This window comes from Mobula birostris, chromosome X (genome assembly GCF_030028105.1).
Source record: "Mobula birostris isolate sMobBir1 chromosome X, sMobBir1.hap1, whole genome shotgun sequence".
NCBI lineage: Eukaryota > Metazoa > Chordata > Chondrichthyes > Myliobatiformes > Myliobatidae > Mobula > Mobula birostris.
The window spans coordinates 8,297,228-8,313,268 of record NC_092402.1 but is presented as its reverse complement, the minus strand read 5'-3'; the positions used below and the strand labels follow the sequence as shown (position 1 = coordinate 8,313,268).

The window sequence follows — 16,041 nt, the reverse complement described above, 5'->3', positions numbered from 1 at the left end:
AGAGTCTCTCCACGTAGACTCTATCAATCCCCCTCATAATTTTAAACACCTCTATCAAGTCCCCCCTCAACCTTCTACGCTCCAAAGAATAAAGATCTAACCTGTTCAACCTTTCTCTGTAACTTAGGTGATGAAATCCAGGTAACATTCTAGTAAATCTTCTCTGTATTCTTTCAATTTTGTTGACATCTTTCCTAGAATTCGGTGACCAGAACTGTACACAATACTCCAAATTTGGCCGCACCAGTGCCTGACGTCGACTGATTATTCCCCTTCATAGACGCTGCCTGACCTGCCGAATTCCTCCAGCCCTCGTGTGTGTGTGTGTGTGTGTGTGTGTGTGTGTGTGTGTGTGTGTGTGTGTGTGTGTGTGTGTTGCTTGGGAAATAAGCCACGGATTGCTTCCCGAGGGCACCAGACGTTTGAAATTGGTTCGGAAAGTCATACGGGCAGCACGCACAAAATGCTGGAGGAATTCACTATGTCGGGCATGATCTGTGAATGGGGAGTTAGTACACAGACGCCGTTTTGGGCTGAGCCCCATCTTCAGGACTAAGCCGGAGAGCGGAGGAGATCACAGAAGGAGTGATCACAGAGAATGTCACAGAAACACCCGTCGAAGAGAGCAGCAAACATTCTTAGCAACAGGCGCTACTCGAGGAGAAGTTGCATCGGGGCAGCAGCAGCATTCGGACTCAAGAGATTCTGCAGATGCTGGAAATCTGGAGCAGCACAGCCAGGGTGCTGGAAGAACTCAGCAGGCCAGGAGGCATCTACGGAGAGGAATGATCAGTCGACGTTTCGGGCCAAGTCCTTTCGTCGGGACGTCGGGATTGTGTTCTGCGGCGTTGATCCGTGGATTGCGCTCCTGGCTAGATTCACAACCGGCGCCCGATCCCAATCTCCGGGCACCCCCGTTCTTCCCGCTATCAACGAAGTTCCGGCTTTTACAACTGAGAATTGCAACCTTTCCCTGGGCCAACTGACTCGCTTAAGGCCAGGCTGCCCCGTCCAGCGGAATACATGCCCTTCCTCGTCCAGCAGGCCGAGATTAGATCACTCCTCCATGAAGGTCTCGGCCTGAAGCGTCGACTGTTTATTGCTCTCCACGGATGCTGCCTGACGTAGAAACATAGAAACATAGAAAATAGGTGCAGGAGTAGGCCATTCGGCCCTTCGAGCCTGCACCGCCATTCAGTATGATCATGGCTGATCATCCAACTCAGAACCCTGCACCAGCCTTCCCTCCATACCCCCTGATCCCTTTAGCCACAAGGGCCATATCTAACTCCCTCTTAAATATAGCCAATGAACTGGCCTCAACAGTTTCCCGTGGCAGAGAATTCCACAGATTCACCACTCTCTGTGTGAAGAAGTTTTTCCTCATCTCGGTCCTAAAAGGCTTCCACTTTATCCTCAAACTGTGACCACTCGTTCTGGACTTCCCCAACATCGGGAACAATCTTCCTACATCTAGTCTGTCCAATCCCTTTAGGATTTTATACGTTTCAATCAGATCCCCCCTCAATCTTCTAAATTCCAACGAGTATAAGCCTAGTTCATCCAGTCTTTCATCATATGAAAGTCCTGCCGTCCCAGGAATCAATCTGGTGAACCTTCTTTGTACTCCCTCTACGGCAAAGATGTCTTTCCTCAGATTAGGGGACCGAAACTGCACACAATACTCCAGGTGTGGTCTCACCAAAGCCTTGTACAACTGCAGCAGTACCTCCCTACTCCTGTACTGAATCCTCTTGCTATGAATGCCAGCATACCATTCGCCTTTTTCACCGCTTGCTGTACCTGCATGCCCACTTTCAATGACTGGTGTATGATGACACCCAGGTCTCGTTGCACCTTCCCTTTTCCTAATCAGCCACCATCCAGATAATAATCTGTTTTCCTGTTTTTGCCACCAAAGTGGATAACTTCACATTTATCCACATTAAATTGCATCTGCCATGAATTTGCCCACTCACCCAACCTATCCAAGTCACCCTGCATCCTCCTAGCATCCTCCTCACAGCTAACACTGCCACCCAGCTTCGTGTCATCCGCAAACTTGGAGACCTGCCGAGACCCTTCAACATCTAGTCTTAATCCGGCTTTCCAGGATCTGCAGAACTTCTTTGTTCGGATCATTCCTAGCCGGTGCGCCTCTGAATCCAACTCTTTCTGACAATCATGCGAAATAAAAATAATTTTACATAGGGATTTTCCCCTCCTCCGCCAATTAATCTCATAGGTTTCATTCATCGCGCCACAGGACTAGACTGGCACTGCTTTCAAACAATCACGGGGCCAAAATCACTATGTATATAAAGAGCCAAGGAGTTTTATACCCAATTTTGAACATGTATACCAAACACAGTGGAAAACGGAATGGCCGAATAAAAATTGTTTAATACATCTTGCAACACCCAAAAATTTTCACTGTGCTTTTACATTGGTAAGGGAAAATTGTTTCAAGGAACGTCCAAGCTGTAGTGATATAACCCTGAAATGTAGGCCCTGGTCTGTTTTACAACACAGAACATAGAAAACCTTCAGCACAATACAGGCCCTTCGGCCCACAATGCTGTGCTGTACATGTACTTACTTTAGAAAATATCTCGGGTCACCGATAGCCCTCTATTTTTCTAAGCTCCATGTACCAATCCAGGAGCCTCTTAAAAGGCCCTATTGTATCCACCTCCACCATTGCCGCTGGCAGCCCATTCCACGCACTCACTACTCTCTGCGTAAAAAAAACTTACCCCTGGCATCTCCTCTGTACCTACTTCCAAGCACCTTAAAACTGTGTCCTCTTGTGTTAGCCATTTCAGCCCTGGGAAAAAGTCTCTGACTATCCACATGATCAATGCCTCTCATCATCTTGTACACCTCTATCAGATCACCTCTCATCCTCCATCACTCCAAAGAGAAAAGGCTGAGTTCACTCAACCTGTTCTCATAAGGCCCGCTCTCCAATCCAGGCAACATCCTTGTAAATCTCCTCTGCACTCTTTCTATAGTTTCCACATCCTTCCTGTAGTGAGGTGGCCAGAATTGAGCAAAGTACTCCAAGTGGTGTCTGACCAGGGTCCAATATAGCTGCAACATTACCTTTCGGCTCCTAAACTTAATCCCACGGTTAATGAAGGCCAATGCACCGTATGCCTTCTTAACCACAGAGTCAACCTGCGTAGCAGCTTTGAGTGTCCTATGTACTCGGATCCCAAGATCCCTCTGATCCTCCACACTGCCAAGATTCTTACCATTAATGCTGTCTTCTGCCATCATATTTGACCCACCAAAATGAACCACCTCCCACTTATTTGGGTTGACTCCATCTGCCACTTCTCAGCCCAGTTTTGCATCCTATTGATGTCCCGCTGTAACCTCTGACAGCCCCCCACACTATCCACAACACCCCCAACCTTTGTGTCATCAGTAAATTTACTAATCCATCCCTCCACTTCCTCATCCAGCTCATTTATAAAAATCACGAAGAGCATGGGTCCCAGAACAGATCCGTGAGGCACATCACTGGTCACTGGTCTCCATGCAGAATATGACCCATCTACAACCACTCTTTGCCTTCTGTGGGCCAGCCAGTTCTGGATCCACAAAGCAATGTCCCCTTGGATCCCACACCTCCTTACTTTCTGAATAAGCCTTGCATGGGGTACATTATCAATTGCCTATATAGCTATAACATTACCTCCCGGCTCTTGAACTCAGTACCACGCTGTCGGAGCAGTGCTGCCAGGATATTCAAGGACACGACCCACCCAGCTAACACACTTTTCGTCCCTCTTCCCTCCGGGAGAAGGCTCAGGAGCTTGAAGACTCGTACGGCCAGATTTGGGAACAGCTTCTTTCCAACTGTGATAAGACTGCTGAGCGGATCCTGACCCGAATCTGGGCCGTATCCTGCAAATATCCGGACCTGCCTCTCGGTTTTTTTGCACTACCTCACTTTCCATTTACCTACTTTCTATTTATGATTTATAATTTAAATTTTTAATATTTACTAATTTTTACTATGTGTAATATTTAATATTTGTAATCCAGGGAGTGGGAAGGGCAGAATCAAATATCGCTGTGATGATTGTACGTTCTAGTTATCAATTGTTTGGCGACAATAAAGTACATAAAGTATATGAAGTGATTGATGTAGGTCAATGCACTGTGTGCCTTCTTAATCACGCAGTCAACCTTCGCACGGGGATTCGTACGATCTCCTTTCAGACAGCGGCGGGAATTGAACCCGGGACGCCTGTACTGTAACGGGCTGCGCCAACCACTACACCGCCGTACTTGGCGGAATTTTATTTCAAGTCGCACGGAAATTGAATTTCATTAAGTTGCCGGAGGGTAAATAATTTTTAAAAAAAACTCGGTGGACTGCAGATCTTGAGCAGCATGTCACAGGTTTTAAAATAAAATCACGAAGAAAATATAGATGGATGGATCTGCCTGTAAGGAGTTTGTATCTTCTCCCCATGACCATGTGGGTTTCCTACGGGTGCTCCGGTTCCCTCCCGTAGTCCAAAGACGTCATGGTTGGTAGGTCAATTGGTCATTGTAAATTGCCCCCTGATTAGGCTCGGGTTAAATCGGGCGGATTGCTGGTTTGCGTGGCTCGAAGAGACGGAAGGACATATTCCACGCTGTTCCTCTCACTAAACAGATCGCTCGATACTGTACGGCCAGACATTAAAGACAGACAGATATTTGGCAATTTATATTTAACGCGAACAGATTCGGCCTAGTTTCCAACTCAGTGGATTCAGCTAACGTGCATTTAAACTTTGCCTACGCGCAATTTCAACTGAATGGGTGATACATATTTTTTCCATGTCCATTCCGTGCTCAAGCACAAATAATGCGCTTATTTATTCCATTAACGAATGTTGTCCAATAATTTGGGTTATTGAATCGCTGTGTTTTAACTTAATCGTTTCCCGGCATTCTTTTTTTTTTAGCAACTATAGTTCCTACTATTGACAACTTGTAAATTAAAAGGACAGCTAATCACCAAATGTTTATCATCTCCAGATGTTTAAAATTATCCTAGGACTTGCTGGTACAGTTCGACAGTTGTAGTACTACCTACCGACTGTACCTGATGCTGTTTTTCAAGTCGTCAGGTTTATATTGCAAAATAAATTTATTAATCGACGCTAAAGAGCAGGCGCACTTCCAAAATTTCCAAACGTGCTTAAAGGTGTTCAGAATGACTTTTTAATCTGTGTTTTACAAATTAAGTTATTTGAACGATGCCGGTAACAGTCGCCTGCAACAATAAGTTACAAAAAGACTAACTTAGAAGCAATTTACTGAAGCATGCACTGCAGAGTCTATTTTTAAAAAAAATCAGAACATTTATTTTTTCATCAACATATATTTTTCAACTGATGGTGTGATATGTAATTTATGAGAATCGTTGATTAAACAGATACCAAATTATTTCTCCATCGTGTATCCTGCGCTATTTATATCCAAATTTTTTTTTGATTTCCTCAGTAGCTCACACGTATTATTTTGACTTCCGTTGGACTTTTCTGTTAAGATATTCTCACTCCTTTTACGTATTCCTGTTATTTAAAAAAATAAGTTCCTATTTTGTATAATAATATTTAGGTTTTGCTCAGATATTATACCCAGTTGAACTCCCGTATATTTTCTGTGGGCCAATGTATGGTTATCATTTCAAAATTGCATCAGCGTTTACATATCCAGCGGAGATATAATAAGGACTCCTTTTTTTTAAGCTAATACACGGACTCACAGTTCATTTGGTATGTTTGAATGGGTTGAATGGGTTGAAGATTGTTTTCGGTTACTGCCGGGGAAAGCATATAAACTTTGCATTCTCTTTGTCTTCCGCAGTCACGGAACAGCAAGAGACAAGAAGATGTTATACTGCATCAGGAACTAAAACCAAAAATCGTAGAGCCGTTTCACTTCCAGAGAAGCACGGGTTGATTCGAAAATTAACACAGAACTGTATTAAAATGCATCGGCTCTTTGATTCAGAAACGGTATATCAGGGCGATCAACTCGTCAAATCAAAAATATAAAAATTCCTGCCAAGGTTCTTCACATACATCCATTTAATCCATTTTAAAGGCATTCCTAGAGCAATTGATATGTACGCAATGATTCTCTTTTAATGCTCGATCCAGCAGCTGATCTCTATTAAATTAAATTAGAATAAAGAACTCGCACTTCAGCAAAAAAACCCAACGCATTGTATCTCGTTGTCTGCAATCAAAATGATCCGTCATGTAATAAAAAGGAATCTTTTTTTTTAAAAGACTTTTTTCCTAAACCTCAATTTGCTTAGAGCATTGGACTTTGCGAAAATAAACTTCATCTAAACGGGTGAATATAAAGATGAATTTCGTACGGGGTTCAATACATTGCCATTTCCTCTCTGAGTCACCTTATGTGCAGACACTCCTGCGCCCAGCGTCACTTTATGGACACACAATCTTATGTGTATAAGCTATCTTACGCATTTATATTTAGTGTGCATTTTAAAAAAAAAATTATCGAGTTGTTTATCTTGTTGTTTTCTTTGTTTGTGAGCTGTATCGGATCGGGACTGACAATTATTTCGCTGTCCTTTACACTTGCGTACTCTGAACGTCGTCAAACAATCTTCAATCTTGAATCGGGTGTGGTGAGTCGGAACGGGCCTTCTTCCTCACACACACACACACACACACAAAAATATATTCGGAGGCTCCGCGTGCACATTATTCTGAAGCAAACGCCACAAATTCAACTAAAAAAAAATTGAAACGGCTGTTACATTTCCAGCTGATACCAAGCCCGCACGGTAGACCTGCCGGACAAGCCGTCGAAAAATTGAAAACTCAGAAATAATTGGAGGGCTAACATTCTTCCTTTCATCGCTTGGGCGAAAAAGGCAGACGGCTGATTTGGGGCGTATTTTAAATTAAGAGATGAACTGCTGAAGCTTGGAACGAAGTGAAGCAAGTCTTCTGAATGAAGTGTGCAGCCATTTCAATAAATGAAGCGTCTGTTTTCGAAGAAGATAGATTTCCTATTGAATCTTGTTAAATTATTCAGTTATATCCTCGACATATCTCCTCTTTATTTTGTACACAATCGGCTAAAATTGCATTAAGGTGCCTTTTGTTTCCTTTCTGCAAATACACGGCGTACAGTTCTGCAATTTCTCGGCGGGTTTGACGCTTTTGGGGAATGGGGGGAATGGCTGGGATCGGAACAAATAAATACCAAGGAAGAAGGCTGCGGCCCAAAACTCGAATTCCCGCAAGCATTGCTGAAAACAGCGCGGAATGACTCACAACGAAATCGCCGAGGGTTTATATTGATTATAAAGTACGGCTTTACGAGGACCAAACATGTCTGCGAGCAAATTATGCAAGGCTAAACCTTTTCTCCCCCTAGCCACCGGAGATCAAAGTTCCAGTTGCAGACTATCTTTCACATACACACACGCACAAAAGGCCTTGGCGTGTTTGTAGCACAGTGTTCCTTTGACCCAGGTAACTGCGCGCACAGAATCCAATATTAAATTAATTTAAAAAAGCAGGTCAGCAAAGTGCCCGTGCGCTTTAATCAATTACCGAGCAAGCGGTCGATTCAACAACCTATAATTGGTCTCGCACTGACCTGCGCTTATTCAAAGAAATTAGCGGAGATTGTCGGCTCTTAAAGCCCTTCCTGAAACCTGATTCTTTCGGATACTGCAAAGCTGGCCGTGACGCTATAAAACTGATACTTAGTTATCTATCCCTTTTGTTAATTTTAGAACTTATCTCCAAACGTGCATCTTATCGCCCCCATCGCCTTGGTAGCGAGAACTTACTGTATCAGCCGAGGAGGTTTATGTTCCTTTCCTGAGACCAGACCGTTGTTGGGGCCGCGGCGCTCTGTCTGATTGTTGACCTCGCCTTTCAAGTTCAAATGCAAGGTCAGGGCTGGACAGAAAGGAGCGTCTAGCGCGAACATGCGAGCCGTCCTTAACTTAATTGCCTCCAGTGCAATTGAACTTGTCTCCCCCCCCTCTACCTCCCGCCCTTCCCCCACAAATTTGCAAATAAGACGGAGAATCCACTTCCAGCCCCCTCCGCTCTTTCCCTCCCTTCCCGCGCCGAATTATTTCTTTATGGGTGACTAACTGGATGCTCGGGGAGAAATTAGAAAAAAAAACAGGCGCGCGCACAAAAAAAAAGAGAAAAACTCTCAATTCGCCATTGGCGTTGAATTTGAGTCCAATTTCCCGAACACTCACGAAGAAAATTACTCAGTCGCTCCAAGGATTAGAATTAATCCCGTTAAGTATGCGCTAATCGCCCGGACCCAGTTTTGACTTCCTTAATGTTTTAATAAAATTGACACAAGGCAAACAACAGAGCGCAGGTCTGATTGGCTGCTTGGTACCACGTGACGTTAACGAAATTTAAAATTGAACTTCGATTACTCATTCGAACTTTCCAGGTAACTTTTTTCGTATATATATATGTATGAACTATTATTTTATCTTTTTTTTAAATTATGAAGATATACTTTTAATTATCCCACGGAATTAGAAGCGATCTCTTTAAAATGCGAAGAGTGAAATTTTCATCTCTTCGGCTCCCTTACAGATAATTTCTATTGTAACTGCTGCTTTTGTTAAATGTATATTCCTTCATCGCTTTGACAGATTCGTTTTCCCTATTTTTTTCTTGTTCCTCCGTCACTTAGGAACGATTTTAATTTCATGACTATCGGTCGCAAAGTCAGAGGAAAGCGCCGGGAATATTACAGAGTCACAACAATGGCTTCCACCAATACCCCTAGTTGGAATTGAATTATTTCATTTGGGTGGGTTTTTATTTCTCCGTTACATCTAGCCGATTGCCAGAATTCGGGGATGTCTAAATCTATGGAAATATCGCCGGAATTTCGCGTATTGTTAAGAAACCACGACCGAAAGGATTTTTGTACTCATTGCGTGCTTTCCCGGCCACCATCCACAGACGCACCTACATCACCATTCGAGAATTAGGTTCACGTGTTCCTTGCGATCAGCTTTTATCGTAAACACATGTGGAACAGAACGGCAATGTGATGTGTGTGAATGAACTAATAGCAGAGACGTGTCGTATATCTGTGATTTGCAAATACTTGCCTGTGACCAAAATTTTAAAAAAAATGGTCGAAAGAAAACTGCCTGGCGGATCGATCCGTGGATTTAAATTTTCTGAAGCAAACTCAGTACTTTCAAATTACTTTTGATTGGAAATGTTAATCATTTTCAGGGGAGGCCACTCTTATCATTAACGAAAGCAATATATTGTCCTTCGGTTCTTCAGGGCGGATCCAGTGGATTGTAATAGATTGTAACCAAAGGCGTGTGAATAAAATTATATAACATGACCAAAGAAGCGATTTAGGCTCCCTTGGCTGCCAAGAATTAATTAAAATGCCAAATGGTACTTGGAATTTAAAATTCGGCACGAGAGATTGGTTCCGTATTTGTGTTGCACTTCAGCCCCGATTGGCCAAGCTTTGATGTTAGGATCTACTCCGTTTAAAGTTAACTTACTTGTCTAACTGACGTTGCCTAAGTAAACCATAGCGTTTAATGTGTTCTTCATCTGATGTAGAAAAAAAACTCCTCAGTTGCAAAACTCTATTAGGTTTCAAGTCCCGTAAAAGAAAATCAAACCGTAGAAATGTTCTTCTTTTAAAAAAAAATAAAATCCCGCCAACGACAGGACAACATTTGACCAGATACTTGTCAATGTTGTAACAGAATTGTTAACCTTGAAGTGTGAACTGTAACGGCGGAGGATACAATCAGCAGTGATACTGCTGCTGTTGTCTAGGGTTGTGTTCTATTGTTGCATGTTTAGATATATACATATACATCTGTGCTGTATATCTTGTTTGATTTAGATTGATACAGCAAAAGTATAATGAGGTAGTACTCATGGGTTGTCTTATATATGTTATATATATAGATAGATAGATATTATATGTGTGTGTGTGTGTGTGTGTGTGTGTGTTTGTATATATATTATGGGTCTCGTCCCGAAATATAGTCTGCCTATTCTTTACTCTTTTCTATAAATACTGCCTGGCCTGCTGAGTACCTCCAGCATTTTGTGTGTGTGTTGCTTTGGATTTCCAGCATCTGCAGATTTTTCCATGTTTGTGGGTTATTATATATACAAGTACTGTTGTACTTATCAGAATTTGTTACCGCAGATTCCAAACATCCCTGAGGTCATGTTGTCAACAGCAACGTGCCTTTTGCGTTTTTCACACCGTTCATTTAATTGTAATGTTGTTGTTGATTGGTTTCACTTTCGGATAAGCTTCTTTTAAATTCACTACAGTAACCACGAGGTGTTTTATCCATTTGTAAAATTTTCACCCGGGCGCAAGATAATCCGAGCTATTCGTCTCAAAGTATTGGTGGCTCTAATGAAATGGCATTAACTTCCCCTCAAACGTTTACTAAGGTCGAGAGATGGAGATTTTATTCTTTCCCTTTGCTCTGACTTGCTGCGAAGTTTTTAAAATGACATTTTTGCTAAAGTTTGGACTATGTAAAACTAATTTTGAAATGTACAAATTTGTTTCAAATGATAATTTTGCTAAAGTTTGGCCTATGCGAAACTAATTTTGAAATCTAAACAGAGTGTCCCTGCTTCACGTGTTGGGGCCGATGCCCAGTGACTGCACCTATTTGACTCATACTGCAGTTCTTATTTTATGTATTCCGGTATTCTGTGTGTGTGTGCGTGTGTGTGTGTGTGTGTGTGTGTGTGTGTCTCTGTGTGTGTGTCTCTGTGTGTGGTGTGTGTGTCTCTGTGTGTGTGTCTATGTCTACCTGTGTGTGTGTGTGCGTGTGTGTGGGTGTCTGTGCGTGTGTGTGTGTGTGTGTGTGTGTGTGTCTGTGTGTGTGTGTGTGTGTGTGTGTGTGTGTGTCTCTGTGTGTGGTGTGTGTGTCTCTGTGTGTGTGTCTATGTCTACCTGTGTGTGTGTGTGCGTGTGTGTGGGTGTCTGTGTGTCTCTGTGTGTGGTGTGTGTGTCTCTGTGTGTGTGTCTATGTCTACCTGTGTGTGTGTGTCTCTGTGTGTGTCTCTGTGTGTGTGTGTGTGTCTGTGTGTGTCTCTGTGTGTGGTGTGTGTGTCTGTGTGTGTGTGTCTATGTCTACCTGTGTGTGTGTGTGCGTGTGTGTGGGTGTCTGTGTGTGTGTGTGTGTGGTGTGTGTGTCTCTGTGTGTGTGTCTATGTCTACCTGTGTGTGTGTGTGTGTGGGTGGGGGGGTGTGTGTGTGTGTCTGTGTGTGTGTGTGTGTGTGTGTGTGTGTCTGTGTGTGCGTGTGTGTGTGTGTGTCTGTGTGTGCGTGTGTGTGTGTGTGTGTGTCTGTGTGTGTGTGTGTGTGTGTGTGTGTGTGTGTGTGTCTGTGTGTGTGTGTGTGTGTGTGTGTGTGTGTGTGAGCGCAAGCAGGCCCGTGAACGGGCAAATGTTGCTGAGAAAAATAAGCAAAATCGGGTGCCCAATATTACTAACTATCGAAGGAAAACTCTTTTCAGGCAAAAAGAAATCTATCGCGATTAATGGCTTTCTTCTTGATAACATCGTCGGCAGGGAGTCTGCGCGAACACGCCGCGCCCGTGCAGACAAACGTTGGCCCAGCGAGGGGGCGTCTAATGTCATGGAGTAGTAACCCAGGAGATGGCGTGCTCGGTCCGCCCGTCGCTCTTCTTCACTTCATCTCCCCGAAGAACGTTCGATTCCAACCCCCACCCCACCCCGCCCCCAAGGTGTTGCAGGGTCAACATTGCTGGTGAAATGAAAAATGCACGTGACTCCTAAGGTCAAAGTCAACAGCTTACCAATGAGGTGACTTCAAAGTAGCTGGTGATGGAAGCGAGTTAAGATGGATGTCTGTTTTTACAGAGGCGAATTGTCACTACCTGAAGAGACACTTTACCGAAGAAATACATTTCAACAGAACTAACTCATTACGGGGGACTTTGGTAATAAATTTACATTGAACTTTGCACTTAACTGCTTGCCACCGTAATTACATGAACGTATACCCTGTAAATTAACAGCCAAACTCATAGAAACGGGATTTAGCAACCTATGTGTTTTTTCAAATTTAGTTTATGGTGTCCTGTTAAGACATGAGCCACAGCGTCAGAAGGGGTTAAGCACCGACAGCGGTTAGAGAATATCAAAAACCGAGGATGTTACCTAACAAAACGTTAAATCATAGTTCAAGGTATTTGTCCTTGAGTTTTTTTTTTAAAAAAGGTAATGGCACCGAAAGGCGGAAACCTTCTCTCCAAATGAATGTCATGCTGGATTATGTTAACATACAGCCCAAGAGTGCTGGAAGGCGAGAGGTGTCCGCTGCCGAGCGTTTATTGGTCTTAAAAATTTTCCACAAACCAGACACTCCTGAAAGTGTAAAGTGCAGGAATCAGCACATTTGTCTGTCTATACCAGCACTCAACCGGATTATTCTCTCTGTCTGTCTCTCTCTCTCCCCCCTCATTCTCTCTGTCTGTCTCTCTCTCTCTCGCTCGCACTCTCTCTCTCTTCGCTTACTCCATCCTTTCAAAACAAAATGACCCGGAAAGAAAACCGGGAAGACCCGGAAAGCTGTAAGTGGCAGTGTTGACATCTACGCCATCAGATTCCTGAATGGACTACGGGCCCACGAATACCATTTCACTATTTCCCCTCTCTTTTTGCACTACAAAATCATTTTGTAAATAATTGTAATTTATAATTTCATTAGGATTATGTGCTGCAGCCTCCGAACAACAAACTTCACGACATCTGCCCGGGATAGTAAACCAGATTCAGATTCAGTTTACCTTAAAATAGAAGCAAGTCATCCAGTACTTCTCAATAAAATTAAAGAGGTTCCAGCAAATCCTTCCGACCCCAGCCTGAATCACGTTCCCACTACCGAACTTCTGTGATGATATTATTATGTCAAATATCGAACCCTTGCTTTTTTTTAAAATAAGTAGTAATAATTTGAACATGTTTCAGAAATGATAAGCCATGTACTATTTCGTACAAGTTCAGGTTCAAACAGGAGCTCGTTGCAATCCCGGTACTGAAAAATCAGTAAAGCCGCCGCGTTATGCCTATCTTCCGAACTCTACACCACCGGGTTACCTCACTTGCTATAACTTTGCTTGGTTAACATTAAATGGGTACAGAAAACGGGAACAACCCGTGCGGAAGCGTTGTTCGAACAAATGCAGTCGCAAAACCTCCACTTCGGTTTCATTAATATTTTCCCTCGACTGGTTTTGCTTCAGAACGGGGTTTATGCGGGGTCACTGCAGCCCAAGAATCAAAGAGTTTTTAATGCAACTCTATGTTAAAACTTGCTTCTACATTAAGACACGTGTTTCCTTCACTAGCGCAAAATGGGGGATAAAGCATTGATGGCTTCAGCATTTCTATAATTATATTTACACCTTAACCATGTAGTTCAGTGCATTTCTTTTAAAAAAAATGTCGTCCCATAACAAATCCTCCATTACAGCTGCGAAAACAGCAACTTGCAGGCGAATCTCCACGAACATTATGCTCACATAAACCCGCAGGCCACCAGTGTCTCTCGAGCCGCTGTGATGCATTAATCAGGAACTGGTCGCAATCCCGGTGAATAGGCTTGATTGTCCGTTGCAAAAAAAGGGTAGAGAGCAATTAAGGTGCGTTAGATTTTACTTTGGCGATGACCTTCTTCTCCTTCACCCTCCTGTTCTGAAACCAGATGGTGATCTGCCGTTCGCTCAGGTTCGTAGCGGCCGAGATCTTCCTTCGCTTGTCCTTCGTGATGAACTTGTTTGTTGCATACTCCCTCTCCAGTTCTCTCAGCTGGACTTTGGTGTAAGGAATCCTCTTCTTCCTCCCGCGGCGGAAGGAGCTGCCGTCCTGCTGGTGGGCAGAGACACCTGCTGCGTGTAACCAGACACACCCCGACACACAGGCACACGGGCAGACACGCCAACACACACACACACACACACACACACACACACACACACACACACACACACACAAACAGATATGCATACCCGCACAGACACACACACACATACACACACAGGCACACACACACACACACACACACACACACACACACAAGCACATATACATACATAGACATGCGCGCATAATGACAGACGCATTCACACACACACATACACATGTACACACACACACAAACACGAATACATACAGAGAAATGCACGCATAATGACAGACAGACACACACACACAAACACACACACACAAACATATACACACGCACAAACATACACGCATACAGACAGACAGACACACACACACACACACAGACACACACACACACACACAGGCACACACACAAACACGAATACATACACAGATATGCACGCATAATGACAGACCACAAACACACACACACACAAACAAACATATACACACACAGACATACACGCATACAGACAGACAGACAGACAAACACACACACACATTGGGAGAAGGAGAAAATAACGTTTAAACATTTTTCGTCGAAATATTCATAATCCTTAGCGTTTAGTATGCTAGCAAAATATATTTAACCAACGTCATGAACAGTTTGTATGTTAGGATTGCTGTGTATTGACTTCAAGTTCATAATTTAACACGACTGTTAATTAATTCTCAACGGCCAAAACAAAATCTCCGCACTATAATGTGATTTTTTTTAACGTGAGAAACAAAATGGCATAATATTTTTTACTGTTAACACTCGCGGATAAATTGGGATCACAGCATTGTAATGTTATTTTTTCATATGTGAGAAGGATACAATAAAATTGCATTTTTTTTTAATCATTCTGGACTCCGGGACATTTCTATACCAAATAAATGACCACTATTCTTCAGTTACATGAGATATTCGACCTGCAATATTATCACTATATATTTTGCATTTGTTTTACCTGGATCTCCCTCCCGGAGGGAACGCGGAAAAGAACTTGTTACCTGTAAGCGTGGATTTCCACAGATGCCCCGGCTGCGCCGGTTCCTTCGAACAGTACATCTGACCGTTCCATCCGTTCAGAGGCCAGGGCTGGTAGCCGTCCACGGGAAGCAAGGCTTCGTGCCTCGGCTCCCCCGCGCCACTGATCGTCTGGACGACAGAGACGTCCAAGTAACTCGGCATTGGCTGGTAGGGACTCGCGTAGCCATGGTAAAAGGTGAATTCCTTCGGCCGTCCTGTATACTCATCAGGAGGCAGAGGGCTGTCCATGTACTTGTCCCCCGGGTAAGTGGAGAGCGCGGCGGGCTGGGTGCAAGGTTGGATGGAGCTTCGACCCGTTCGACAGGAGTAGTAACCGCCGCCAAAATATCCATACGGCAACGGAGGAGCGCTGGAGGCCTGGGGCATTGGACAAGGGGGGCACTGTTTGCCGGGTTCCGCCACCCCAGGGCCCGGGATGTCGACTGCCGGGTAGCCGGAGCCGTGAACCAAAGGGGAAGAATGAGGTCCGAGCGCAGAATGGGCCATTAGGCTCCTGCACTGGTTCGCGGAGAAATTCCCCGCACTGACGAACCCTTCCATCGCGCCGCTGTTCTTATTAACCTCATCCAACTTGTTTTCATACAGGTACATCACAGAGTCGACCCAGCGCGGTTTAAAGACCAGTGATACTGTCATATCACGTCCAGCATTGGGTCTATAGTTTCTTCTAGGAGGCGCAGGACTGAGCGCCTTGCAGGAACTCGCCCCGGCTAACTGCACTGACGCACTAACCCGGGTTAAAAAAAACCACTCGCTCATTGGCTGCCCGCCGATCACGTGCTATGCAAGGACGGATAATAAACTTTCATGCGGAATTGGCAGAGAGAGGGAAAAAAATATCTCAGCGAAATGAAAATATGAAAGGTATTAAAAAACGTTCTTTCATTTTTCGCAGCCTTGTCGAAAGGGGGTGGGAATTGCTCTCCAGAATTAAAACACACATTGAAAAATGACATATTGCGTTTTTAAACA

General features: G+C 43.8%; 2 protein-coding genes across 3 annotated transcripts in view; one reads left to right on the top strand and one right to left on the bottom strand.

The window, feature by feature from the left end:
- Positions 1-6,216, top strand: part of LOC140191856 (uncharacterized) — a 103,182-nt gene extending 96,966 nt beyond the window's left edge. The window contains exon 4 of the mRNA XM_072249650.1: positions 5,878-6,216. Coding sequence (XP_072105751.1) covers positions 5,878-5,973 — 96 coding nt within the window. The 3' untranslated portion in view covers positions 5,974-6,216. The remainder of the gene's footprint in view (positions 1-5,877) is intronic.
- Positions 6,217-13,724: 7,508 nt separating this feature from the next.
- On the bottom strand, positions 13,725-15,705 carry LOC140191421 (homeobox protein Hox-B13a-like). Of its 2 annotated transcripts, none has more exons than XM_072248834.1 (2): positions 15,030-15,705; positions 13,725-13,975 (listed from the first exon to the last, which is right to left on the bottom strand). In XM_072248834.1, the coding sequence occupies exons 1-2, from the start codon at positions 15,703-15,705 to the stop codon at positions 13,725-13,727; spliced, it is 927 nt and encodes a 308-aa protein (XP_072104935.1). The 2 variants fall into 2 exon arrangements, with proteins under 2 accessions (XP_072104935.1, XP_072104933.1); XM_072248832.1 differs by having other exon boundaries at positions 13,725-13,972.
- Positions 15,706-16,041: the final 336 nt, after the last annotated feature.

Coding starts and splice junctions, on each gene's coding strand:
- LOC140191421 (XM_072248834.1), bottom strand. CDS start 15,705: ATGACAGTATCACTGGTCTTTAAACCGCGCTGGGTCGACTCTGTGATG. Junction 13,976..15,029: donor GTGGAAATCCACGCTTACAG/GTAACAAGTTCT, acceptor GGTTACACGCAG/CAGGTGTCTCTGCCCACCAG.